This window comes from Hemiscyllium ocellatum, chromosome 3 (genome assembly GCF_020745735.1).
Source record: "Hemiscyllium ocellatum isolate sHemOce1 chromosome 3, sHemOce1.pat.X.cur, whole genome shotgun sequence".
Lineage (NCBI taxonomy): Eukaryota > Metazoa > Chordata > Chondrichthyes > Orectolobiformes > Hemiscylliidae > Hemiscyllium > Hemiscyllium ocellatum.
Window position 1 is genome coordinate 115,026,519 of NC_083403.1, and position 27,110 is coordinate 115,053,628.

The 27,110-nt window shown below is 39.3% G+C and overlaps 1 protein-coding gene across 1 annotated transcript in view; it reads right to left on the reverse strand.

Annotated features, from left to right (window-relative positions):
- LOC132835936 (CUB and sushi domain-containing protein 1-like) overlaps window positions 1-27,110 on the reverse strand; it is a 2,426,762-nt gene that overhangs the window by 1,824,890 nt on the left and 574,762 nt on the right. Inside the window, exon 3 of the mRNA XM_060855058.1 lies at window positions 7,027-7,139. Within this exon, the coding sequence (XP_060711041.1) occupies window positions 7,027-7,139 (113 nt within the window). The remainder of the gene's footprint in view (window positions 1-7,026; window positions 7,140-27,110) is intronic.

Sequence of the window (27,110 nt, forward strand, 5' to 3'; positions counted from 1 at the left end):
CAGCACACTGAATCAACTAACACTTTGGGATGTAAAGTATTGCAGTTATAAAGGTAACTTACACAGTGCATTGGCCAATGTGAGATATACAACAGTCACCACTGTCAGAATATGAAGAAGAAGGACGGATTGCACCTAAATTGGAAGGGGACTAATATACTGGCAGGGAAATTTGCTAGAACTGTTTGAGAGGATTTAAACTAGTAAGGTGGGGGGTTGGGGCCCAGGGAGATAATGAGGAAAGAGGTTGATCTGAGACAGGTATAGCTGAGAACAGAAGTGAGTCAAACAGTCAGGGCAGGCAGGGACAAGGTAGACTAATAAATTCAACTGCATTTATTTCAATGCAAGGGGCCTAACAGGGAAGGCAGATGAACTCAAGGCATGGTTAGGAACATGGGACTGGGATATCATAGCAATTACGGAAACATGGCTCAGGGATGGGCAGGACTGGCAGCTGAATGTTCCAGGATACAAATGCTACAGGAAGGATAGAAAGGGAGGCAAGAGAGGAGGGGGAGTGGCATTTTTGAGAAGGGATAGCATTACAGCTATGCTGGGGGAGGATATTTCCGGAAATACATCCAGGGAAGTTATTTGGGTGGAACTGAGAAATAAGAAAGGGATGATCATCTTATTAGGATTGTATTATAGACCCCCCAATAGTAAGTGGGAAATTGAGAAACAAACTTGTAAGGAGATCTCAGATATCTGTAATAATAATAGGGTAGTTATGGTAGGGGATTTTAACTTTCCAAACATTGACTGGAACTGCCATAGTGTTAAAGGTTTAGATGGAGAGGAATTTCTTCAGTGTGTACAAGACACATTTAGACACACTTAGGATAAATGGACAAAGTCTTTTCCCTGGGGTCGGAGAGTCCAGAACTAGAGAGCATAGGTTTAGGGTGAGTGCGGAAAGATATAAAAGAGACCAAAGGGGCAACAATTTCACGCAGAGGGTGGTACATGTATGGAATGAGCTGCCAGAGGATGTGGTGGAGGCTGGTACAATTGTAACATTTAAGAGACATTTGGATGGGTATATGAATAGGAAGGGTTTGGAGGGATATGGGCTGGGTGCTGCCCGGTGGGATTAGATTGGGTTGGGATATCTGGTCAGCATGGATGTGTTGGACCGAAGGGTCTGTTTCCATGCTGTACATCTCTATGACTCTATGAGTCTGGAGTCTTCATTCCTAACATTGATCAGGGGATGCACTTCTCTTCACCTTTGTCCAAAAGGAAATGATATCAAAGGTATGGGAGGTGCCATTGTTGGTCATAATAATGATCAAAAAGTCCACTGTCACTCCTCAGAAGTCCTGGAACAACTATAAACATCTAGTTTAGAAAATCATGTTTTCACTCCATTTAATTGATGACTAGGAACATGCACTTTACTGTAGTTGACTATTGGCTATAAAATGTATATAATGGGAAACACCGACAGTTCTCCTTTTGAATTCTTCTCAAAATATTATTCCCATTCTCTCCTTTAACTCACCTGTACCTCAAACTAAGGTATGGTTTTGGAGTACGCACCTTCTTTTGTGACATACATCCTGTATCTTCCAAGCCTGTGAGCTATTATAACAAAGTCTAGGCCTGTCTTTAATTCATAATCTCAAATTGGACTAGAGTGCTCCCTCTCAGCCCAGATCAAGGACAGGGTGAGATAATCTCCACAGTTTGTACCGTTGAAAATCACACCATACAAAGCTCTACTTAATCTCTGAAAACTACCCAACCTCACTGGATTTTCTTTGTTTTGAAAAGGTATTACATAGAAAAATATGATGAAAACCTTCATGCAATAGTCATATTTTTTTATATGTACACAAGATGGTCTCCTGGGGTCTGTCTCAGAATGGATGAGAGGATACAATTTGAAATCCACAGGAACATTATTCCGTATGATTTACAATATGTTAGATAATACATTTAATATCCAGCCTCTCTAGCTCTCCCCCTTTTCATCACTATACCTCCCCCCTCCCCACCAACCCCCCCCGCACCCCCCCCCCCCCACCCCCGCTCCGACCTTGACTATTGTCAGTAGAATTAAAGTAGTTCCTAACAAAATAGTAAGGAATTTCATATAAAATGAAACTCTCATTCTCATTCATAAAATATGATGGTAATCCACAGAAACATTTGCAATGATGTAAAATTCTGGAGGACTTCAAATTCTAATTAGTATTAAAGCTCACACCTTAAAGCATTGGGAGATTAAAAATTAAGGAATTGGAAGTTTCTGCTTCTGGCTCAAATTGACACCCTGGAACTAACAAAACCATTGTGACTCTCAATAGCATTGAATATCTGAGCAGTTCAAAAACATTCCTCAGTTCTCTGGAATTGAGAGCCTCAATCTTTTAACCAGTTATGTCCTGGTTATGATAGTCATCATTCCTCATTGCCTTCACCATCAACTCACTCCAATATGCTAGCCATGCCAAAGCATGCCATTTAACCCATGCACCTACCCCTTTCCACGGTTCTACTTACCGTTTATGTCAACCTTAGCCTATATAACCATTCCATGGTCTCTTATTCTCCCATACCAACCTATACCACTCCATCCTTAACCCATGCCAATTCATAACTCCACAGTAATTTAATGCCAACTAACCATGACTCCAACACATGATCATATTTTTTACATGCCCTGAGCCAACTTTGTGGCAACACAAATTGGCACATTCATGTCATTTTGTCGATTGTTTTGGTGAAAAATTGGTAACAAAGTTACCATCAGAACAACTTTAAAAGATATTTTTGAGCAGCATCGATGTGTTTCAAAACAATTACTGAATGTAGGTTTATCGGGTTGTTTTTGCATAATTTCTTTGCCGTGTATTGGTAGAGATAGCTTTTCATTTGAAGCAAGACAGAGCAATTAATTGAACAAATTCTAATTATATAAGCGAATCATGAGAGTGTAACGTGCAGATTTGAAATGTAGCATTCACATTAGAAGTATTCAGTGTCTAATCTATAAAACAGATAGCGATCAACAATTTAATTTTTGAGACTTGCAGCTTACAGTTGAATAAAACTCAAAGGCTGACTGAAAACAAAAACACATCGTGGAATGATTTAAATAACAAATGGTTCAAGACGAATGCACTTGTATAATGCTGGGAGCTATTACCTCAAGTCCTTGAAGCGACCAATGCTATGACTCCTGGGTTGCATGACTTTTATGTTCATGCTAGGTGTTTGCAGTAAGGGACAACTATAAAATTGTTGTTTTGATTTTGAGTTTGTATTTAGGATCTATATTGTAAAAATAACTTGCATTTCAGCTCTTTATGTGCACAGATGTTAACCTTCAAAGACCGTGAAAACTTTACAAATGACATTGCTGAAATTATGCTTTATACTCAGTGCCATAAAAATTCACAGTTATGAACTGAAATCTATTCAGGATCACAGACCATTGTAAATTTATGAGTACATGGTGTGACCACTCCAACATCAGTAGCTGCAGATAATTCAACACACGCAGTTTGAAATTAATTCAACATTGTAGGTCAACACATCATTGATTGAGATCAATGCAACAACATGAGTTAATACCAAAGTGCTAACACAAGCTAGTGTCAATTTGTTGCTCTCACTGAGATCAACGTAGATTTGTTTTGTTCTTGCTGCTTAGATGCTTATATCTGTAATATTTAAAGTGAACATAATATTCAAAGCAACTCAGTTACTAATATAAACCACAGAGTTTTCAGGTAAATTTACATTCATTTTATAGACTGATTAAAACAAATTATGAGCCTGGAGCAGAATATACTCCACTGTAACGCAAATTATTAATAATGCATCAACTAATTAGTTCAATTAAGATTTCAAATGCATAAATTAAACAAGTTCTGTGTCCACAATTACTCAATTAACTTCTTCAAAATCTCAGGAAAACAAACAGAAAGGAGCCAAATGTGTCATTCTGTTCATAACAATGTGTTTCAATAAGATTACTTTAATTTTTGATTCAGCTACAACAATCTTCACTAGTCCTCTTGTTGCATATGCCATAAGCCTAAGTTTTGAATGCTGAAGGTGATTCAACATTTATGACTGTATTGCAAAATTATAGATCTAAGTCTGGTGCTGTCAAAACAAGAAAGCTCAGAAATTTGATGTTGCCTCCTTTTTGGTATGATCAAAAATCTAATTTTTTTTTTAGTCCTGACATCAATTCCAGGAGGTTATTTTGTGTCACACACTGCTGTAGATGCACCTTGTTCTTTTAGCATAAATCTAAAGGTTACACCTTTTGAAGTAAGATGGTGAGCAACCAGCAAACCCTCAATGTGGGCATTAAAAGAAACAACTTCATGATAGCAAATTTTTATAAAGGTTTTCTGACCTAACAAAAAAGTTCAACTTTTTTTTCTACTAAGACCTTTGTGATTTTATTTCTTCTGTGGCTTTAAACAAACAAATAGTGAAAGAAATATAAGCGTAATTGTAAATAACTAACACTATTATTGGAACCTATTCAATAGATTTCTTTCATATCCTTTGACTGAGATGAGTTATTTTCATTCAGCCACTGGCTTGAGGAATCTACGAAAATAGGAAGGGTAAAATAATACACTCATGGAATTTTGCTGATCCTGTGTATTTTACCTTTGCAAATTTCAGAAAATAACTCCCCAGAAAATAACCTGGAAGGGAAAATCATGTTCATATGAACAATATCTCATTGGCTGAGTTTCCACAGTTGGACACTCTTGAAAATGAAGCAAAAACAACACCATCAAGGGAGGAAAACATCAGTGAGGCGGAAAGGGCAATTGCACAATGGACAGATTTAGCAAGAGTGAAAGAGTAATGATGCTAATTATATGAATAAGAAAAGAAAACAATTTGACAAGCGGAGAAATTATCCTGCCGATTGCAGTCTGGAAATTAAGAACTGAAACCACTGATTCCTTCCTTTTAAGGAGTGAATGACAATTAATTAACAATTAATATGACAAATCCAGAAATAGATGTGGATTTAATGTAAATTCTTCTTCAATGATATCGCCTGAGGAGGGAGGTAAAACACCAATCATGAGCGCTAACCACTTGAATCAATGAAAGAGCAAATAACTATGAAATAAGGCGGCTGGGTGAGAATTTTAATCACATCTGAAATTGAGTTGGGTAACAAATGAATTCAAGATCAAATTTTGAGGAGTTTAACAGCCTTGAGAGTTTCATAGCAGCTGAATGGCAAAGAAATGGTAAGGATTTAGCTGAGATAAATCTAGGTTTATCCAGATTCTGCCTTTAAATTAGACTTGGATAAGGAGATTTCAAAAGATTCCCATGCATGCAGCCAATGAAATGCACCTTCCAACTTTCAGTCAAATTACTTCTGCAAACCAATAAAGCACTGCATTGATTTCTCATAATGTCATTTCTTTATCTCAGCTAAATCCTCACCATTTCTTTGCCATCCAGCTGCTATAAAACTCTCAAGGCTATTAAACTCCTCAAAATTTGATCTTGGATTCATTTGCTACCCAACTCGAATTCAGATGTGATTGAAATTCTCACTCAGCCACCTTATCTCACAGTTATTTGCTCTTTCATTGATTAAAGTGGTCAGCGCTTATGATTGGTGTTTTACCTCCCTCCTCAGGCAATATCATTGAAGAAGAATTTACATTAAATCCACATCTATATCTGGATTTGTCATATTAATTGTTAATTAATTGCCATTTGTTCCTTAAAAGCAAAGAATCCATGGTTTCAGTTCTTAATTTCAAGCTTTTGCCCGAAGCATCAATTTTCCTGTTCCTCAGATGCTGGTTACCTGCTGTGCTTTTCCAGCACCACGCGATTTCTGACTCTAACCTCCAGCATCTGCCTTGGACGCTGTCTGACCTGCTGTGCTTTTCCAGCACCACTCTAATCTAGACTCTGATAACGAGCATCTGCAGTCCTCACTTTTGCTTAGTACCTACTCCTGCCTCAGTTCTTAATTTCCAGACTGCAAGTGGCTGGATAATTTCTCGGCTTGTCAAATTGTTTTCTTTTCTTATTAATCTAATTAGCATCATCACTCTTTCACTCTTGTCCATTGTGCAATTGCCCTTTCTGCCTCACTGATGTTTTCCTTCCTTGATGTTGTTTTTGCTTCATTTTCAAGAGAGCTCAACTGTAAAACCTCAGCCAAAGAGATATTGTTCATATGAATATGACTTTCCCTTCCAGGTTGTCGTCTGGATTAGTGAGTGCTGATTCCAGCAGGTCCATTGGGCTCACATTGGTGGCAAGCCTTGTGATGTATTGCATGAGACAAGGGACCCCTTTGAAACCCGACCCTGCAACCTTTTCACCTGCTGCTGGCCAATACTAGATATCAGGAATGTCTGGCATCCAGGTGCCAACAGTGGGGAAATAGCAATGATGCCAAATCCATCATGCATCACCAACCTGAACATACCCATCCAAGTGTGTGCGCACATCTTCAATATCTGTTTGTCCTTTTATTAAATCTGAAGATCTGGAAGTGAGGGTGCGAATACAGTCCTGCTGAAACTGTTTCCCTCACGGCTTCCTGAAATTGAGGTAGGAGTGTAGAAAGTAGAACAATGGGTGTCAACATTTACCCGAGTCTAAACTGACTCTTACCTGATATCTACATCTCTGCATTTCTACTGAAGTCTTGTTTGTCAGGAAGTTGGAAGGAAAGTTTTGCCCAATTCACTTTCACTTTCTCAGCCAGAGATGCTGATGACAATTTTGGTAACTGCTGTTCAAGCTAACATGAACTAACTTGGCATATCCAAGGATTCACTTCTGGTCTGCATGACTCATCTTCTCACTGAGCTAACACACTCAGTCATTGTGAGGAACCCCTTGATTTCTGCTTACTTCTTGAGTTTAAGCACCGTTGAGTAGGGGGAAATATGTGCATCACCATCAGAAATGTTAATATTCCAATTCAAAAAGAATAAGACTTTCAAAAATGTAAGTGCACAGCTGAGAAACAGATAAAAATTGTGGAAATCCTACCTTCATAAACAGCCTTGAATCCTTGTGCACTGACAGCAAAATCTGTGGTGAACCAGAGTGTAAGGATTGAGCCTGTGCTAACAATTGGTGATGGAAGTTGGAAGCCAGTCACCCTGAAAAAAATGCAACATGAAGTTAATAAACAAATGATAAAGAAACCACTTTGCACTTGTGAAAAAAAATGCAAATATATGCCTTTTTATGGATTATCATTACGTTGCTACATTTTCTTAACATTTATTGTCTGGAAAGGGAGAATGTACAGTAGGGAAGGAGGAATAGCAGCACCAAATGAATTACAACTTTTGGTGGCACAGTGGTTAGCACTGCTGCCTCACAGCGCCAGGGATCTGGGTTCAATTCCCGCCTCAGGCGACCGATTGTGTGGAGTTTGCACCTTCTCCCCGTGTCTGCGTGGGTTTCCTCCGGGTGCTCCAGTTTCCTCCCACAGTCCAAAGATGTGCGGGTCAGGTGAATTGGCCATGCTAAATTGCCCGTAGTGTTAGGTAAGGGGTATATGTAGGGGTATGGGTGGGTTGCGCTTCGGAGGGTCAGTGTGAACTTGTTGGGCCGAAAGGCCTGTTTCCACACTGTAAGTAATCTAATCTAATAATGGACCAAATAACCTCCTTCTGAGCTGTAGCCACTCTATGATTCCATTCCAAAGAATGGCCAAAACAGATATTCAGGATCTCAGCTTCATCGAGCCCACTTTCCTAGTATGTCATGGTTAAAAAAACACAAGGCAGAAGTAAACACTAAATATTTATTTGTAAATTTAAATTTATTAAGTTAAGTTGTAAATTTTACTTGGAAACATGTGTAAATTGTTTATTGAACTTTAATTTATATAGCTTTCTTCATCATATTCTTGAACAGTCATTCAAATACTTTTGAAATGTATTGATTGTTCTAATACTGAGGAGAGAGAGGCAATTTGCATTTCAAAAAATCATACATCAATAAGTTAAATAAACTTTTCTCGTTGGTGTAATTTGAGTTATAATTATTGGCCAAGGTACAAGAGCAGCCAATATTCAAAAATGTTGTGCACAGTTTTACCTGAGAAAACAGACAGGCCACAGTTCAACAGATCATTGTGAGGAGCTACACTAGTACACCTGATCAAGTCAATTGATTAAAGCATCACATCTGATGTGAAAGACATTCTTTAACTCAGCTAATGAGAGTGCACAACCTGACTTGACACATCACACACACTCACATGCACATGCACAGACTCACACTCTCTCTCTCTCCCTCACATGCACACACACACAGATGTCTAAAAACAGCACAATCTGCTGGCAGTCAACCCATGTAACATTTTATAAATGCCTACTTTGGAAATAGAACCAGTCTGACTCAAGACTGGGATACAAACAGACTCTAACCTCACACTTCTCATGCATTGTCTGAGCTGAGATGTCACTTTTTTTTATAAAACCTTAAGTTATCTCAGGAATGTGACTTGAAAGAAGCCTTGGGATTTACATATTATTAAATCGATACCTGCTACCCCTTCTAAATGATGAAAACTTAACAGCCATCTAGGTGTGTTCAATATATCATATCACTTGCATGACACTATGATCTTTTGCTATAAATTCTGTGGCTTATGATCCTGTCCCACTAGTTACCTGATGAAGGAGCAGCACTCTGAAAGCTAGTACTTCCAAATAAACCTTTTGGACTATAGCCTAGTGTTGTATGGTCTTTAACTATAAACAGACAGGCTTTGCTAAAACATAAGGGATGGTCACTTAGAATACTGGGAACAGTTTTGGTCCCCAATCTATGTAAGAAAAGATATGCTGCCATTGGAAGTTGTTCAGAAAAGGATCATTAGATTGAGACCAGGTCTGGATGAACTGTCTTGTGAGGTTGAGTAGGTTTTCTGTCATCATTGAAATATGGAAGAATGAGAGGCAACCTCTTTGAAGCACACAAGATTCTTAGCAGACTTGACAGTTAGTTGTGGACAGGTTGTAGGAGAGTCCAGGATGAGACACCATAATCTTAGAATAGGGGGTCACTCATCTAAGACACAGATGAGGATGGAGTTCTTCTCTCAGAGTGTGGTGCATCTGTGGATTTCTTTATTGGAGTGGGCTGCTTTGGCTGGGTTGTTAACTATATTCAAAACTGAGATGGATGGAATTTTAATCAGCAAAGAAATCAAGGGTTATGGGGAAAAGACAGGAAAGTGGGATTGAGGATTATTAATTTCATTGGATGGCTGAACAGACTTATTGAAATGAATGGCTCACATCTGCTCTTGTATCTTATGGTTTTAACATACTTTATGTGTAAAAGAACTAAAGATTGACATTGTACATATATTCTTGATTTAGTCCTGATCCATTCCTGTCAGAAAAATATGTATTTTTGATTCTGAAGCTATCTGCAAATGCATAAAGCAAATTCAGCCAAAGAATGGTACTTCAATCAACTGAACAAGATTGGCAATGGCTATTCCTCAGTAGTAAGTCTGTGCTGGATGTGGCTTTGAAGCAATAGATAAACACTATGTCAACACACAGTCAACGTCACAATATAATTTAACAGCAATTTTTCATCTATGCAATTAAACCATTTCAGTTCACCCAGTTCACATTTTTAGTGCTCCTTCTGTATTATCAAGGACTAGCAGCATGTGGAAATAATGTACCAAAAATAACAATTAATGCAGTGTTTAGCCTTATTGAAGTAAACTACTTGCTCCATAGCACAACAATACTTTGAAAATAAAAATTATTTTCCCAAAACTGCAGTTTCAAAGACACTGTACTTATTCAGTTGAAGTCAGGTCTGCTGAATGTGTCAGCCAGACAAGTCATTCCCATCTCCTTTAAGACTGTAAAGCAGATGGTGACTTGTATTTTCAATCAATGTCTTCCTCTAGAGTGAATCTTCTTCCATGCTGTTGCCCAGCAGAAAATTACACTTTCCCAAGCATTTCTCAGTCAGAGTGTCTCTTCAATCTCATTTATCATGACAGAATTCCATCACTCCCCATGCAGACAGATGCAGTGCACAGTGAAATAGAATTGGTCTGTCTCAGTTTGAACGACAGGCATGTTAGGCTGCTTTACCTATCATGTACCTCAAAGTGCTGAGAAATGCTTGACTACTTGTTTGTCAAGTCCTTATCAAATATTCCAATGAGTATTTATTTATATTTTGAAAGTGATGCAAAGTTTTGTTAATGAACTTTGAACATAATACAGTAACAAGCGCAAGAAAAAAAAACCTACCTCATCCTTCTTTATTTCTATGGAGGACATCTCTCAATGACTATGGAATAATGCTTCCCATTACATCACATAAGGAAAAACATGATTTTCTTCTTCCTCTGCTCTTACAGTGTTCCTTTAAGCTTCTAAAAATCTCAGCAGGTCTGGCAGCATCTGTAAGGAGAGAAAAGAGCTGACATTTTGAGTCTAACTGACCCTTTGTCAAAGCTTTGACAAAGGGTAGTTAGACTTGAAACGTCAGCTCTTTTCTCTCCTTACAGATGCCGCTAGACCTGTTAACATTTTCCAGCATTTTCTCTTTTGGTTTCAAATTCCAGCATCCGCAGTAATTTGCTTTTACTTTAAGCTTCTATCTTGGTCTTTAAAAGTATTTTTCTTTATGATAGAAGGCTTCACAGCACATTCAAATTGATGCTTCCATAGACTGCACAAATTAGAAATGTTTTCTTCTGCCCATTCAGTTACATCTTAAATGAACATTCCCTCACATAGAAACAGAAAGAACTGCAGATGCTGTAAATCAAAAATAAAAACTGAAATTGCTGGAAAAGATCATTGGGACTGGCAGCGTGTGTGAAGAAAAATCAGAGTTAATGTTTTGGGTCAAAAGGGTCATTCGACCCGAAATATTAACTCTGATTTCTCTCCACAGATGCTGCCAGACCTGCTGAGCTTTTACAGCAATTTCTGTTTTTGATTACCTCACAGAACCTGCTCTACAAACAAAATTACTATTTGCTGGGTACAAATAGAATCAAACAACACAGAAGGAGCCTTTTGCCCAATGAATTTGTACTGTGGCATAGTGTCAACACTCCTCACACTTTGCTGGACTCGACCCATCACCCTGAATATTATAACATTTCTAGTGCTCATCCCAGTACTTTTCAAAGGTTGTGAGATTAGCCAACTCAACTACCCTCCAAGGCAATGCATTCCAGACCCCACCACTCTATGAGTGAAAAAGCTGTTCAGCAAACGCCCTTTGAACATTTTGTTTTTCACTTTAAAAGTCGGCCACCTCATAATCTTGTGATCCTCTATCAAGTCCCTCCTCAAACTTCTCAGATCCAAAGAAAACATTGCAAGCTTATCCAGCCTCACTTCATAGCAGGAATGCTCCATCCAAGACAATCTCTTGGGGAATCTCTTCTATACCTCCTCCAGTGCAATCACATTCACTCTATCATGAGGAAATTAGTGTTTTAAAAACAAAATGTCTGGCACCAATGGGAATGATTGCATAACAGTGTAGCTGTTTTTCCTTCATGTAACATGAATTGGCTTATTCTATCTAATTTTTCCATATTTGCATAAAACAAGTTGTACTGACCAAAGATAATCCAATTATTATTGATACTGAATAGGCTCAGAAAGGACACTGGGGGTAATTTTGACTTCACAGAGTAGTACAAATCAGGCAATATTGGGTCAATTGCCAATTATGTACCTCTCCAGATTGTGGGTGAGTTATATAATAGGAGGCTGTCTTATATCAATCATTTCACATCATCCCACACAGTCAAAGTTATGCCATAACATCACCAATACGTTTTTGAGGTGAGGGACATATAACTCAATTCAAATACAATCATTTTACAAGCTTTGTTTGCACATACATTCTCAATGGTACCTCTTTCAGTTTAGAAGATCTACCTTTCAATTTCTTTTCTACTACTCAAATTTTATTAGTATGCCCGAGCCTGTATTTTTTCCAATTGAATATTCTTCCAAAGCTATCACATTCAGGTAGAGGGGCCAGGGAGATTTGTTGGGAGTAGAGTCATTGATATGTTATGCTTGATGAAATTAGTTGATTTATCTGAAGCTATAACCAAAGTAGTCGGCAGGGAAATATGTGTGGATGTCATTTATATGAATTCCAGAAAGCATTTGAGAAAATCCCTCATAGGAACATGCTTGCTAAAATTGCAATTCATGGAATTGAAGCAAAATTATTGACCTAGTGTGTGGTAGGAGACAGACAGTTTTATTTAGATTAGATTCCCTACAGTATGGAAACAGGCCCTTCAGCCCAAAGAGTCCACACCGACCCTTCGAAGAGTAAACCACCCAGACCCATTCCCCTATCCTATAATTACCCCTGACTAATACACCTAACACTATGGGCAATTTAGCATGGACAATTCACCTGACCTGCACATCTTTAGATCATGGGAGGAAACCTGAGCAAACCCACACATCACAGGGAGAATGTGCAAACTCCACACAGACAGTCGTCTGAGGCTGGAATCAAACTTGACCTCCTGGTGCTATGCAGCAGCAGTGCTAACCACTGAGCCACCATACCACTCTAAACCACTGTGCTGCTCCACGGTGGCACCCCAGTTGGTATAATGGGATGATACTCAATTGGAAAGGATGGAATTAGTGGTGTCCTATAAGGACCTTGAAGCTTTGACTGTTCACAGATTTTACTTTTGACTTGGATAATGGAAAAGAAAGCCTAATATCCAATGTTGCTGATGACACAGAGTTGGTAGCAATGTAAAAAGCATTGATAGAAGTATAAAATGATAAAGAGGTATTGACAGATTAAATGAACAAACAATACAGAGGGAAACAGATTTAAATGGAAGTAAATGTGAATAAATAACAGGGTAATTTCTAACTGGGAAAAACTTTGAAACAGTTAAGGCATAAAGTGATTTGGAGGTCTAGGTAGTTAGATTAATAAAAATGATCAAGAATTGATATAAGAAAGAATTCGAAGACTTATGGGGTGCTGGCCTCTACATAAAGTGGAATAAAATACCAGATGATAGCAATCTTGTTTCAGCCATACAAAGCTCTGGTAAGACTATATCTAGAGTACGGTGGGCAAAACCGGGCACCACATCTACGGAAGAACATATTGACCTTGCAAGAAATGTGGGACATATTTACCAAAATGATATGTTGACTCCAAAGATTATTCACAAGGCAAGATTACACCAACATACTTCTTGGATCTTATAGAGAGTGATTTCTATGAAGAGGAGGAAATTGGGTAAATGGAGAGAAATCTCCACTTGTTGGGGGATCTAGTACCTAAAGCACTGTGAAAAAAGTTTGAACCAGACATATCAGAAGTGAACTTAGGAAATACTTCTTCCCACAAAAATGAAGTTTGGAACAAAATAGGAAGTACCTTAGTGAAATTCAGCAAGTCTGGTTGCATATGCAGAAAGAGTTAACATTCCAAGTTCAATATGACTTCAATTCAGAACTTCTTAAAAACAAGTTTGGAACTCTCTTCTGGAAAAGCCAAATCAATTGCTGATTTTTACCTTTGAGATATATAGTTTTTTTGTTGACTAAACGTATCACGAGGTATGGGACAAAACGAGGTGTGTGAGATGTAAGTCACAGATCAGCCATGATATATTACTACTGAATAGTAACAGAACAAGCTTGATGGGTTAAATGGCCTGTTCCTCTCAGTATGATTCGATGCTGAAAGTGAACTGTTAAATAAGATTAAACCATGACATTTGAGCAAAATTTAATTTACACCTGACAGCTAATTGTCCAAACAATGTGAATTTATAGCTCATTGTTGTTTAGCCATTTAGTATTTGAAAACATTTTTGGCAGTTTATATATAAAACTATGGATCAAATGGAATAGCTTGTCCACCACCTTCAAAAGTAAAAGAAGGCTATCTGGACTTAATAGTGATAAAGCCATTAAGTTGGTCAGGCTCAAAACAGTGATAGAATCAGCACCAATAGTAACCTGCATTACAGATTCAGAGAAAAATATCTGGAGTAAAACTCAACATTATAGCCATCATGAGCATTTGTACACCTAATGCTTCACATACAATTAATTACTTTGAAGGCTTGATTTTACAACGGAAGGGCTGAGAGGGCAAATTCCTTGTACCACCTGTCCCAGCACAAACTAATGGAGAAAATTCGGAAAAGATTGCTTTGCTGTGCACGCTCCAGTGGATAAAATAAACAGGGAGTAGGACTTCCGTCAATCATTGGAATCAGCAGCACTAGAACTGAATAGTGGACCCCTGTTGAGATTGCCTTGATGAAGACAGAAATGGATCCCAGATTCAGGTAGGTTTTAGGCAGGAAGGATTTAGATACAGTGGGGAGGAGGTGACAGGACTGAGGGAAAGATTTGGAGGACAGATGGGGAGAAACAAAGTGGGAGCTGGTGTTCTCACCAAACGCAGGACAAACTTCAATGGAGCTAGTGAGAAAATAAAACCAGCATCGCTTGCCCATCTATCCATGCTGACCGCATTAGGCCATGTGTCATGAGAATACCTTATTGAAAAGGTTATTGTTAGATTAGCTTAGGTTCCCTACAGTGTTGAAACAGACCCTTCAGCCCAACAAGTCCATACCGACCCTCCAAAGAGTAACCCCTCCCCCTCTGACTAATGCACCTAACACTATGGGCAATTTAGAATAGCTAATTCACCTGACCTGCACATCTTTGGACTGTAGGAGGAAACCAGAGCACCCAGAGGAAACCCACAGAGAGAATGTGCAAACTCCACACAGTCACCCAAGGCTAGAATTGAACCAGGGTCCCTAGCACTGTGAGGCAGAGGTGCTAACCACTGAGCCACCATGCATATAATCATGGTTAGTTAGTTAAAACAACAATAACATATCCATCAAGCTGAATTATGCTTTTAGACAAAACAGATTAATGATGAAGAATTGAGTCAGCAGGGAAGGAGGCAAATACCACACTAAATACCTCATGAGACACTCTGCCCCATGTACCCAAAGATTAGCAGGTTGAAAACCAGCCTGTTCAGTCAGATGAATACTGATAGCACAAACACTTAACCCTGATTAGGCACCATCCTTAAATTGAAGAACTGCCATCCAAGTTGACATTTGGATCAAAGTGTCTTGTATTCCTGGTCAATTGCCCATTAATGAGTTCTTGGCAGGTGGATGGCCAATTTTGCCACGCGTGCACAGTATTGATCAGCAGGCCACACTTTGTGCAGAATAGCAGCAATTCTGACTTGTAAATATTAAATCTCAGCCTTAGATGTGGTTGTTTTTGTTATGTAGGTAAATGTGGCAGCGGCTTTGCATGCAGCAAGAATCTAGAAATAGCAGTAACTAAATGATCAGTTGGTATTTATCCCATGGCATGGCTAACTCACAGCTGTTCCTGGAACTTGGATTTATATCACAAGATCTTTGACATCCAGCTGAAGAATCAGAGGGAGTAGAATCGATCATATTTAATATCGGCTCCATATTATGACACCTCCAACACTGCAGAGCTACCTTGCTGATGTGTCGGTCTCTATTCTGTGCCCATCCTTTTTAAAACCTTGACCTCGTCTGACCTACATGTGAATCCAGACTGATAGCAACGTGATTGATTTTAAATCACCATTCAAATGCCTAATAAGCCACTTTGTACAAGGGCAATTTGGGTTGAGAAATTAATGCTGGTCTTGGTAGTGACACCTACATTCCACAGCACCTCCTAGTCCCACAGTCCTGGCCACCATGCAAGCCAAGAACTGCAGTACCATGGCAACATCAATCTCGTCCAAGTCACTCAGCATTCTGGCTTAGATACTTACTGCTGCCCTGTCATTGGTTGCTGAGTTAAAAGCAAATATGAGAGCACTAGAACCACAAAGACAGAAAGAACGAACACCATTACTTTCATCAGAGCAACAAAGCAACATATTGAGTCTTGCCAGCATCTTCGATATCCTTAGATTAAATATAGGGGGAAAAAAAGACCAGAAAGAAGCAGCTTCAAAAAAGAGTTTTGAAGGCAGATGCTGATTTCCCTTTTTCTCCAGATTCTTTGAAATCACTGTGAGGATCAGCCAGGGTTGTTTTCCATTTGAGCCTAAATCCTATTGGAATGCCTGTTGCTAAGTGAAACACAGTGAAGATTGGCATCTTACAAATGGGACTCATGGAGTCTTTTAAGTTATCCACAGTACAGAGCTGTTCATACTAAAACCTCATTTTGCTTTATTTCAAGACTTTATTTTCTGTTCGAAAGATCTCCATAGTCATCAAACTATTTGACTACATTTCTGGAAGAAACATGCGGTCATTCCAATTCAAAAGCATAAGAGTACATCACATATTTGACTTGAGAACTGAAGCTATTTGAGCAATTCCATGGTTTGTCCTGCAGAGCAAATGAATCTTTCACAGTGTTAGTCCATGACATCTTGGAAAAGCAAGAACTACATACCTAGTCACGTTATCTAGCTTATTTTAACAATTTTTTAGGACACAGAACTAACTGCACAGAGACAGGTATCCCATCTCCAAGTCACACTTTATTTACATGTGCATAGTACACTGGCCATAGCCATCCAGCTCAGAGTCACTTTCTCAAGTGAGGAGATTATGAATCTCCTGTTTATATTTTTTATGAATCTTGTGTTTATATCTGTCAGCTCCCTGATTATCCCAGGTTAACAATCCCAATCAAAGATCTCATAGTCTATGAGATCCACTTGGTTCAAATCACTACAAACACATTGACAGGAACTTGCAAAGAAATCTATAGTCCAATATGCACAGTTCTCTCACCTGAAGGACTGAATTATTAAGTGGCTGATAGTGAGGGATGTAGTGTTCAATTGCTGTGTGTGTGATTATTTTTGAGTATGTTTCCCATTGATCTTCCCTGTGCTTGATTGGTAATGCCTAGGTGTGGCTTCAGAAAAAAATGAACAAATTATACAACTTAGTATATGCAAAGAACTACACGCATGACAAAGATATTTTATTAAAAAAAACTTTAGCAAAAAAAATACAAACACACAACTGAACTGGCATATCATCTCTGCACAGCTCTGAGATTAAAAAACAGTCATACGGATGAATAATCATTGAGATTTAAATGAATAAATGCACAGCCCACTAAACTAAACAAATGTGTGAATATTGTGGATTACAGATAACATGTTTTATAAATTCAAATATCCTTTCTTTCACAAACAAATGTTTAGATTTCCAAATAAAATTATTCACAACAATATTACTTGACAAACACTGCTAATCATTTTCACAATTACAAACAATACCAAGTTATTAACTAATTTAAAACTTGACTTTGAAGTGTTGCTGAGAAAACTTTAATTGTTTGTTGATGATATGAATGAAAGGAATCGAGCAAACAAAAGGATCTGGAGTAACAAAACAGAATGGCTTGGAAATAGCAGATGGATTTCAAACAGAGAAAAACAGAAATTGCTGGAGAAGCTCAGCAATTCTGGCAGCCTCAGTGATGAGAAAAACAAGTCCAGTCTGATTCTAAGGAAGGGTCACTAGGCGCAAAATTTTAACTCTGCTTTCTCTCCACAGAGGCTGCCAGACCTGCTGACTTTCTCCAGCAATTTTTGTTTTTGTGTGTTTCAGATCTCCAGTATCTACTGTTCTTTGTTTCAATTTAGATGGATTTCTATGTGGATAGAAATATGATGACAATGTATGTTTAAATAGAACAAGCAAATGTATTTATGTTGGCTGGTCAACTGATGGATTGAATGTTCCAAAAGAACTTATTAATGAATATCTCTCCTTCAAATATTTTCTTAATTCAGTGAAAGCGGATGGTTCTAGGTGAAATCCATTCACAATGTTTCCAGTAAATGTAATTCTTAGGCCAAAGTTTTGTTTAAAAAAAATTAGTTGAATCTAAAGGCCACTTCTGTGAAAGTACTGTAAGTTGCATGAAGTAACTGCACAGAAACTGAGTCACCAAGTCACCTTTTATTTACATGTGCACAGTGCATGGGCTCTGACCAGCCAGCTCAGAGCCAGGCCCAGGAATGAGGAGACTCTCTGGTTTTCCCCACACTACTGTCTAACAGCAATAAATAAGCATTTTTCAACAAGTGGTATAGACACTACTATTCAGTCATAAGAGCCTGCCCAACCCCAGCCAGTGGCCAATATTCCCAGGTGGTTTCCCATCCAATTACTGGCCAGGCCTGAGTCTACTTAGCTTGGGTTATTAGGCAGCATCAGACTATTATGGCCATAGGTGCAATGCAAGTTTAGTCTGGCTTTAAATTCTAGAAATTCTTTCTTCACAACATTTCACTAACTGGAATGTTAACATTGGATCTCAAGAACACAGACAGGAGTTCAGGATTGCTAGCCCAGTGGTATTATTATCCTTAGCCCACTCCCCCCCCCCCCGCTCTGTAAGGGGGTTTCAAAACAGTGTGACAAAAATGCTTCCACTGATGAGTGCTCCAGGTTATGAAGACAGCTGAACATTAATATATCATTATAGGGAAGTGAAAGTATCCAACATCCAAGACAACGATAGGCTACTTTCTCATTAGGAACAGACAACTAGTAGCGAGTTTAACCTGAGGGTCACAATGCCCTAGGCGAGAGGCAAGTTAGAGAGGTTGGAGCCTTCACAGATAAATATAAGAACTTTTTTATGAAGGAGAAATGTGTTTGATGACTGGACCCAGGGTCAAAATTAATAAGCCTCAAGCAAGATAAGATTAGATTATTTCCCAACAATATTATTACGGTTCTGTGAAACATGCTTGCAATGATGGTAATTGATGCTATTCCAGTCAGCTTTTTCAAGAAAAGTGTTGGAGATATAACTAAAGCTAGAGATTACTGATGGTGAATGCTTAATATATTCACGGTACATTCCACTGTCTGGTTCTTAAAGTACAGGCAATAACACATTTATTTTAGATAGGTTAACACCTTCCTTAAATGAAGGGCAGCATGTGTTAAGTACTTGCCTGCTCAACTCACTAAGAGTAATTGGAATTAAATTTAATGCCATGATGGGTTAAAAGGCCCTTTTTATTCAATAATTTTAAGCTCATTTGTAAAAAGAAAAAGCTTGAAGTACTATTTATATCTGTTCCTTAATTTAGAAAGATCAAATAAACTTTATTCATTGAAAATGACACACGCAGTAACAAGTCTTTTACAAATTGATTCTCTAAGATAAGTGTATAAGATCTGATGGCAATAGTTTGAAGAAAAGCAGAATAGTTTTCTGATGTTTTGGCTGATATTTCTCCTTCTTAACCATCACTAAAACAGATTACCCAGTAATAATAGAATCTTGGAGAAACTCATTGTTCACAAATTGGCTTCAGCTTTTCAACATTATAACGCTGATTATATTTCAAAAGTACTTCTATGGCTTGAAGCATTTTGAGACAGCACAAAGTAAATGAAAGCAACATATATATGCAAGCTGCAGCACACTGCAGATGTTCTATCACTTATGTCCAGTGTGGGCGCAGATTTATATATATTATCTGTGAGAGGTTCATGGTGTTACAAATGCTAACTCCTGCTGCATAAAATCATAACAAATGCTGTCAGGTAACCCGCCTGTGTGGCTGACATCATGAGCACACTGTTTTTTCCTTGCTGCATAAAAATGAAATTCAACCGCTAAGCTGGATGAAAACTTTCCCCAAGAACTAACAATGCCAAAGTTATTTTTAAATTGTACCATCCAAGAAGCAAACTGAATAAACGTAGTAAAAGATTTTAAAAATGCTTTAAAAAGATTAGAATTACAGGTCGTTCTGTTATAATGCGCAATTTGTCAACGCAAATTCTCTGTAATATGATTGGGGACATTGCTTCTACAAAGCGAACATTTTAAATGTGTGTTGGCTGCAATACAATTACATCAACAACAATTTAAGCGCTGCTTCTAAAATGTGATTTTTCTATAATGTGGGGTTGCGTAAGAATGCAACCATCGCCTTGCAAAAGAACTGACTGCAGTTTGATGTACTGTAAGCAATGTATATACATCTATGTATTGAACGTTCATCATCATTAAGCAATAAATGATGGAATAAGTAGTATCGTTGAGATAACATGTCTGGCTGTTAGTGATTCTCTTGTCAGTGAAATTATGATGTGATGTTCCTCCTACTTTGGTGTGATAAATGCTCTCATAACTAATGTCGCAGGTCAACAGTCAGGATTTATTAATTAGAGCAAATATATTGTACAATTGTTTTAACAAATTGAGAGGAGGAGAAACAACACATCCTGCTCCATGTTTTATCAATCCTTTCAGAAATTGCTTTTCTGCATTTTTTTTTTGGATGCACCCTTATCTCATGGTAAACTGCTGAGTTTTTTTTATTACAGTAGAAGCATCACTAACAGGAACAGCAGAGAATATCGAAGTCAGCATATTGAGGGTAAAAAATGATTAGATTAGTCCTCGGGCATTACAGTCACGATGCTTAATAACCCTCAACCTTTCAAAATGACTCAGAAATCACATAACCGATGTGCCGTCTATTAACCTCAACGGTAGAGGGTTCCAGCCTGGCACCAAGCAGACTGCAAGTGTCTGTGTGTCTCAATAGGAGATTCCAAGCCAAAGGCAGCCACATCAAATGAGCAGGGAGTGGATATGGCAGCAAGTCCTCAGCTCTGTGGAGGAGACAGTGCTGCCTATTACCGGTACAATGATGGAACTGAAACTATTAGAGGGTGAATGTATGTACTGACCTAATCTATCTCCTTATATCCCACTTCACACTCTTCCAGAAATCTCTTTGTTGAGTTTGCACCTCTTGATTTTACTGCTTCTTTTCTCTTTTTTATCGTTTCAGAGACTTGAGAAAAAGTCATCAAGTCATGTCTAGTTCACGACACCCTGGGTAAACCAGTTTCACTGGCAAAACCATGTTTGCACCTCACTGGATTCTCTTGATTTGTTTCAAAAGGACGCACTGATCTCTCTCTCTCTCCTAGCCTAAAGAGTATCTATTCCCTCTATGATACCGCAGCTCATAATAGAACATAACAGGTCCTTCAGCCCTCAATGTTGTGCCAACCTGTGAGACCAATCTACAGCCCATCCTTCCTACACTATTCCATTTTCATCCATATGCCTATCCAATGACCATTTAAATACCTTTAAATTTGGCGAGTCTTCGACTGTTGCAGGCAGTGCATTCCACATCTAGATTAGATTATTTACAGTGTGGAAATAGGCCCTTCAGCCCAACAAGTCCACACCAACCCGCCGAAGCACTACCCACCCATTCCCCTACATTTACCCCTTTACCTAACACTACAGGCAATTTAGCATGGCCAATTCACCTGACCTGCACATCAGGTGGGAGGAAACCGGAGCACCCGGAGGAAACCCACGCAGACATGGGGAGAATGTGGAAACTCCACACAGTCAGTCGCCTGAGTCGGGAATTGAACCCAGGTCTCTGGCGCTGTGAGGCAGCAGTGCTAACCACCATGCCACCCACCATGCCGTCTCTACTACTCTCTGAGTAAAGAAACTACCTCTGACATCTGTCCTGTATCTATCACCCCTCAATTTAAAGCTATGCCCCCTGGTGTTAGCCATCACCATCTGAGGCCTATAGAGTACTCCCAGCGGTGTGATCTCTCCATACCACCTCAGTAAACAAGTCCTCAGCCCATACCACCTCAGTAAACAAGTCCTCACCAAACATTCTTTCAGCCACCATTATACTGTCCTTGCCTAACAAAGCCACACCTCCCTCTTTTACCACTTTCACTGTTCTTAATGAAAGATCTAAATCTTGGAAACTGCAACATCCATTCCTGACCTTGCTCTATCCATGTCTCTGAAATGACCACAGCATTGAAGTCCCAGGTACCTATCCATGCTGCAAGTTCACCTTCCTTATTTCAGATACTTCTGGCGTTGAAGTACACACACTTCAAATCAGCTTGCTATCTGCCAGCAAATTCCTGGGCCTGTGAAATCCTGTCCCTATCCTCCCTACTGTCATTCTCCTGTGCACTGCAACTACACCTCAGATTCCCATCCCCCTGCTGAGCTAGTTTAAACTCACCCGAGTAGCACCAGCAAATTTCCCACCCAGAATATTAGTAACCCTCTAGTTCAAGTGAAGACCGTCCTGTCTATAGAGGTCCCACCTTCCCCAGAATGAGCCCCAATTATCCATGCAACCAAAACCCTCCTCCTTGCACCATTCCTGCAGCCAAGTGTTCCGGTGATATCTCTCCTTATTCCTTGCCTCTCTAACACGTGGCAGGGGTAACAAAACAGAGATAACAACTCTGTTTGTTCTAGCTCTCATGTTCCACCCTAGCTCCCTGAAATCCTGCCTTATATCTATCTCCCTCTTTCTACCTTTGTCATTGGTATCCACGTGGAGCACGACTTGGGGTTGGTCACCCTCTCCCTGCAGGATCCCAAAGATACAATCCGAGACATCACAGACCCTGGCACCTGGGAGGCAACACGCCAACTGTGAGTCTCATTCATTCTCAACAAACCTTCCCTCTGACCCTCTAACTATTGAGTCTCCAGTGACTAACAATCTCCTCCTTTCCCTCCTTCCCTTCTGTGCAACAGGGACAGACTCTGTGTCAGAGACCTGCACTCCACTGCAGGGCCCTGGTAAGATGTTCCCCCCTCCCTCCCCAACAGTATCCAAAATGGTATACGTGTTTTTCAAGAGGATGACACAGGGGATCGATGCACTGACTGTTTTTTTCCCCTTCAAACAGTTGCCCAGCTTTCTTCATGCCTAGGAGTAACTGCTTCCCTGTAACTCTTATCTAGCACATACTCTGCCTCCCAAATGATCTGAAGTTCATCCAGCTCCCACTTCAGTTCCCTAACGCAGTCTTGGAGGAGTGAGAGTTGGGTGCACTTCCTGCAGATGCACTTGGATGGGACACTAATGGTGTCCCTCACCTCATGCATCACATCGGAGGAACATTCCTCTCCCTGCACTGTCATCCCAGCTGATCCCTTTATCAGAAAGTAAAAAAAGAGAAGCTTACCTAATACGTCTCAGGTTTAGAAAATATTCACTTACATAGCTGGAGGGAAATAAAAAAAAGTCCCTCCTTTCCCAGAAACCTCTGCTCTCTGATGTCAGATGTAAAGGCTCAAATCATTGGCTCACCACTTCCGATAGGCCCCTGGTCCAAGTTCCCGCTCTTTGTGCTGCTCATTTTAATGAGTAAACCAGATATCTGGATATCGAAAAATCTGCAAAGCATTGCTGAATACAAAATTCTCCAATGCTTTAGTACACATTTGATTCTGCTTGCAGTTTATATGCTGTGAGTGCCATACAGTCTTTATACTGTGGCACCTAGAGACAGTGATGTAATCACAATGCTGAGTGTGGATAGCCACTGCTTTGAGTGCTTTAGGATTCAAATCATGACTTTGAGTCATGACCTATGGAACTTGCAGTCTCTTTCGTGTCTCAAATAGAATCTATACAGTTAATTGAAATGCTGAGAGTGATAATCCACAAAAAACAACAACTCACTGAGACCTTGCAACAGAGTCGAAACTTAGTTCTGCAATAGAAAAGCTGACACAGCATTTTGAGAATTTTTTTTAACTTGTTGTTTGGTCAGGGCCCCACAACGCACTCAGTTGAATCTTTAGAACTGAGATAGGAGATGAAAAGAACACCGAGAGTTGTTACATAAAGGAAAGAAAAAAATGTAGCAATAAATAAAACAGAGCAGATTTTTGTGGCAGTAAAAGCAGACAATCCTGCAAATACTCAACGGATCTGGCAGCATCTCTGGAGTGAGGAACAGAGTTAATGCTCTGGATTTGGCCAGCTTTGTCAAAGCACGCAGGGAAGCCAGAGGCCTTGCAATATGTAACATAAGGCTTCAAAGGGAACTCCAACATCTTCTTACATGGGATATTGTCAACACTGAGAGAAGCAGTGCTGTAGCAGCCCACAAACCCAGGGATGGACAGCCAATCATTTGTCAATTTGCCAATTAATGACCATTTCTTATTCCAGCTGGTGTTTACCAGTGTCAGGACAAGTCCCCAGCTTATGGGGAGGTAGCAGTTTGATTGAAGTAGCCAACAATGGAGTTCCTCACCTGCTCCTCCCAAGTAACATTGGCTGACTCTAAGAATCTGATATCATACCCAAAGCTTCAAGCCTCCAATTGTCATGGCCTGCCTCCCTTAAAGTCTTCAGTGTCCTTGAAGGGTGACCCAGAATGAAGGCATTCGCCTCTTCTGTTATCAGCAACAGTGACATCTATCAGTAGCACATAAGACAATCAATTTATCAGCACTCTGTTTGTGCCATGGTATCACCTTTTCTATGGGTGTTGCTTGTAAAATCTCACCCGAAGTGCTTCTATGCAATTTCAGATGACCTTTTAAACTCCAACCAACATTTCAGGTAACTCCACCCTACTTCCCCCCACAACCCCCTCCATTAGATCCGTTTACCCTTGAGCCTTTGAAAGAACCACATTCACAGCGCGGAACTCATTAGATCTTTGTGGATAACTTTCTTTGAAGTCCCTGGAAATTGCCACGTCACCAGTGATTGCAAAATCAGGGCAATATTATTTGCTGTATCATGAAATTTAGTTAGAAAGATTTAAAAGAGAGCTTTAGGTTAGTCACAAATCTTTTACTAATGATCAAGAGCAGTAAATACACACTAGAATGACGAGCTTTGAATGTAGGTTCCAGTGTGTGTGTGTGTGTGTGTGTGTGTGTGTGTGTGTGTGTGTGTGTGTGTGTGTGTGTGTGTGTGTGTGTGTGTGTGTGTTGGCTGGCACAGACACATTCAGAATGAAAGAAAAATAATAAGAAATCATCTTTAAAATACTTCCTCAGCATTTTTCTTTGTTTTCTCTAAAACTGAATTTTTTTTCTTTCATCTCTCTGAATCTTTCTTCTCATTGGATACAATGGAATTAAGCTGAGTTCCCCACCTCCCTTAAATCTTGAAATAGTTCTATTAGTTGGCCACGCATTGATCCCCTTGAGAGTATGTGATGGAGATTAAGATGCTACATGTTATGGAGGTTGCATTCATCAGCTAGAGCTGCTCTTTCATCACACTCATCGCTTTAGTAGCTTCAGCCAATTTCTTGCCAGTGGTCTTGTCTTTCTGAACACCCCTCCCATAAACACAGCTCTCTGATCAAGGAGCTGAACAGATTCCTTCTTTCCTAGGTTTTACCTGTTCTGACCTTAAATTGTCTAGAAGCGTTACCAGTTGATTTTTGTCAGGCTCCCCTGGTTGGACTTTAGAAACTAGGTACAGGAAGTTCCAGTCTCACAATCCTATGATTAGCAGATCAGCATGACAGAATTCTGCATTGCTCGGCCCTTCATTATTTTAAGTACTTTCATCAAACATCATTCATTATGCTTTTTTGTGCTTTCAAATTAGTGTTCAGTGTAATAATTTTGAAATCAGTGCAATGTATCACGTAACCCTGACAGTTCAGACATTTCTATTGAACACTAAATCTCACAGCCACATAAATATATTGGAGGCTCTCTCGGCTAGAGTGTGCAATTACCATTAACTGTGTTTCCAGCCACGTACAAAGTCCATTGCAGGTCAATGTGGTCAAAGTCTCAAAGCATAAATGTTTCAATTCCTGTTGCAGGAAGGATATCTATTTGATGTGAGCTTTTGTTTTGCTTTTGTTTTCTTACCCATGCTCAGGAATGGTAAGAGGGTTTAATCAGGTACACAGGCAGGGAAAGTGGAGGATGGAAAAGAATAAAAGGGCAGGTGTTTCAGATGGCAGGATGAAACTGGGAGAAATCAAATGACAAAAGGTGATGGAGAGATGGTGACAATGTTCATCCATCACTTTAGTTCTCTATTCCACTCCCACGCTCCTGAAGTTCTCTGGCACTTTTCCTGTAAAACTCAATGTAAGCTTGAGGAACGGCACAATCTCACTCACTCTTTGACACTTTATAGTGTTCCAGATTCAATAGTGAATTCAACAGATCAGAATGTCTACTTAATTTTTGTGTGGGTTGTGGTGTTTATTTTTATTTGGATGTTCTCTTTGTGATGACTCTTCTTTCACGCTTGTCTCTTTTCCAGACAGATCTTTTGTTACTTTTCTTGTCCCATTGATTTTTTGTTTGGTGCCATTGTCCCTTTTCCCGTTTGATTATTTCTCCCCGTTCACAACCATAGACTCCACTTTTTTTTTCCCTCCCACACATCAATGTTTTATTATTTCTGAATTTGCTTAAAATCTGTGCAATCTCTAAATATTTTCAAGTTTTGATGACGAATTATTGAACAGACATCTTAACACTATTTATGTCTTCAAAAATACTGCCAGACTTTATGAACAATTCCAGCATTTTCTTTCTTTTTCATTTAAGATATTCAGCATTTGCAAATATTTTGCTTTTGTATCATGGAGAATGTCCATTGACAATCAATAAATACACACTTTGTATCACATTTGTCAGAGCAAAGACTGCAATGATTGCGTAATGTTCTCTTCATTATCTGTGTAACTTAAGAGATTGTTCTGGGGCTTGAAATATGATCAGTGAGTTTGTTTGGTCTATAGATCAAAGTGGTCCAAGTTGGCCAAACAAAATCAGTAGATTAGCAATTTTGAAACTCATAAACAAGCTGCTGGAATTGCTCATGGAGATCATATTGTTGACATTCAGTCACTACAACAGAATGTTTTGCCCTGTAGAAAATGGTGTTATTTAGACATTTTAAGCTCACTATTCCAGTTACAGGATATTTACATGTCCAATTTTGAGACTGCTAAAATAGTAATGTGTAGCCAGGTTAATATTGGGCCTGGCATCTCCAGAGTATCAGGCCTGATGGTCTCTTTGCTTCAGTGAGGAATGAAGGGAATGTAGATGTCAACAGAGTGAGGGAGGGAGAAGGATGAAACTTGATTTTCCACTTCTATGCAAAAAAAGACTCTGAGCAGCATATGGAAATTTATATTCCAGAAAGCCATATTTTATCCAACCACATGGGGAATGTGACATGATCTTCAGAGGGGTGTTGGC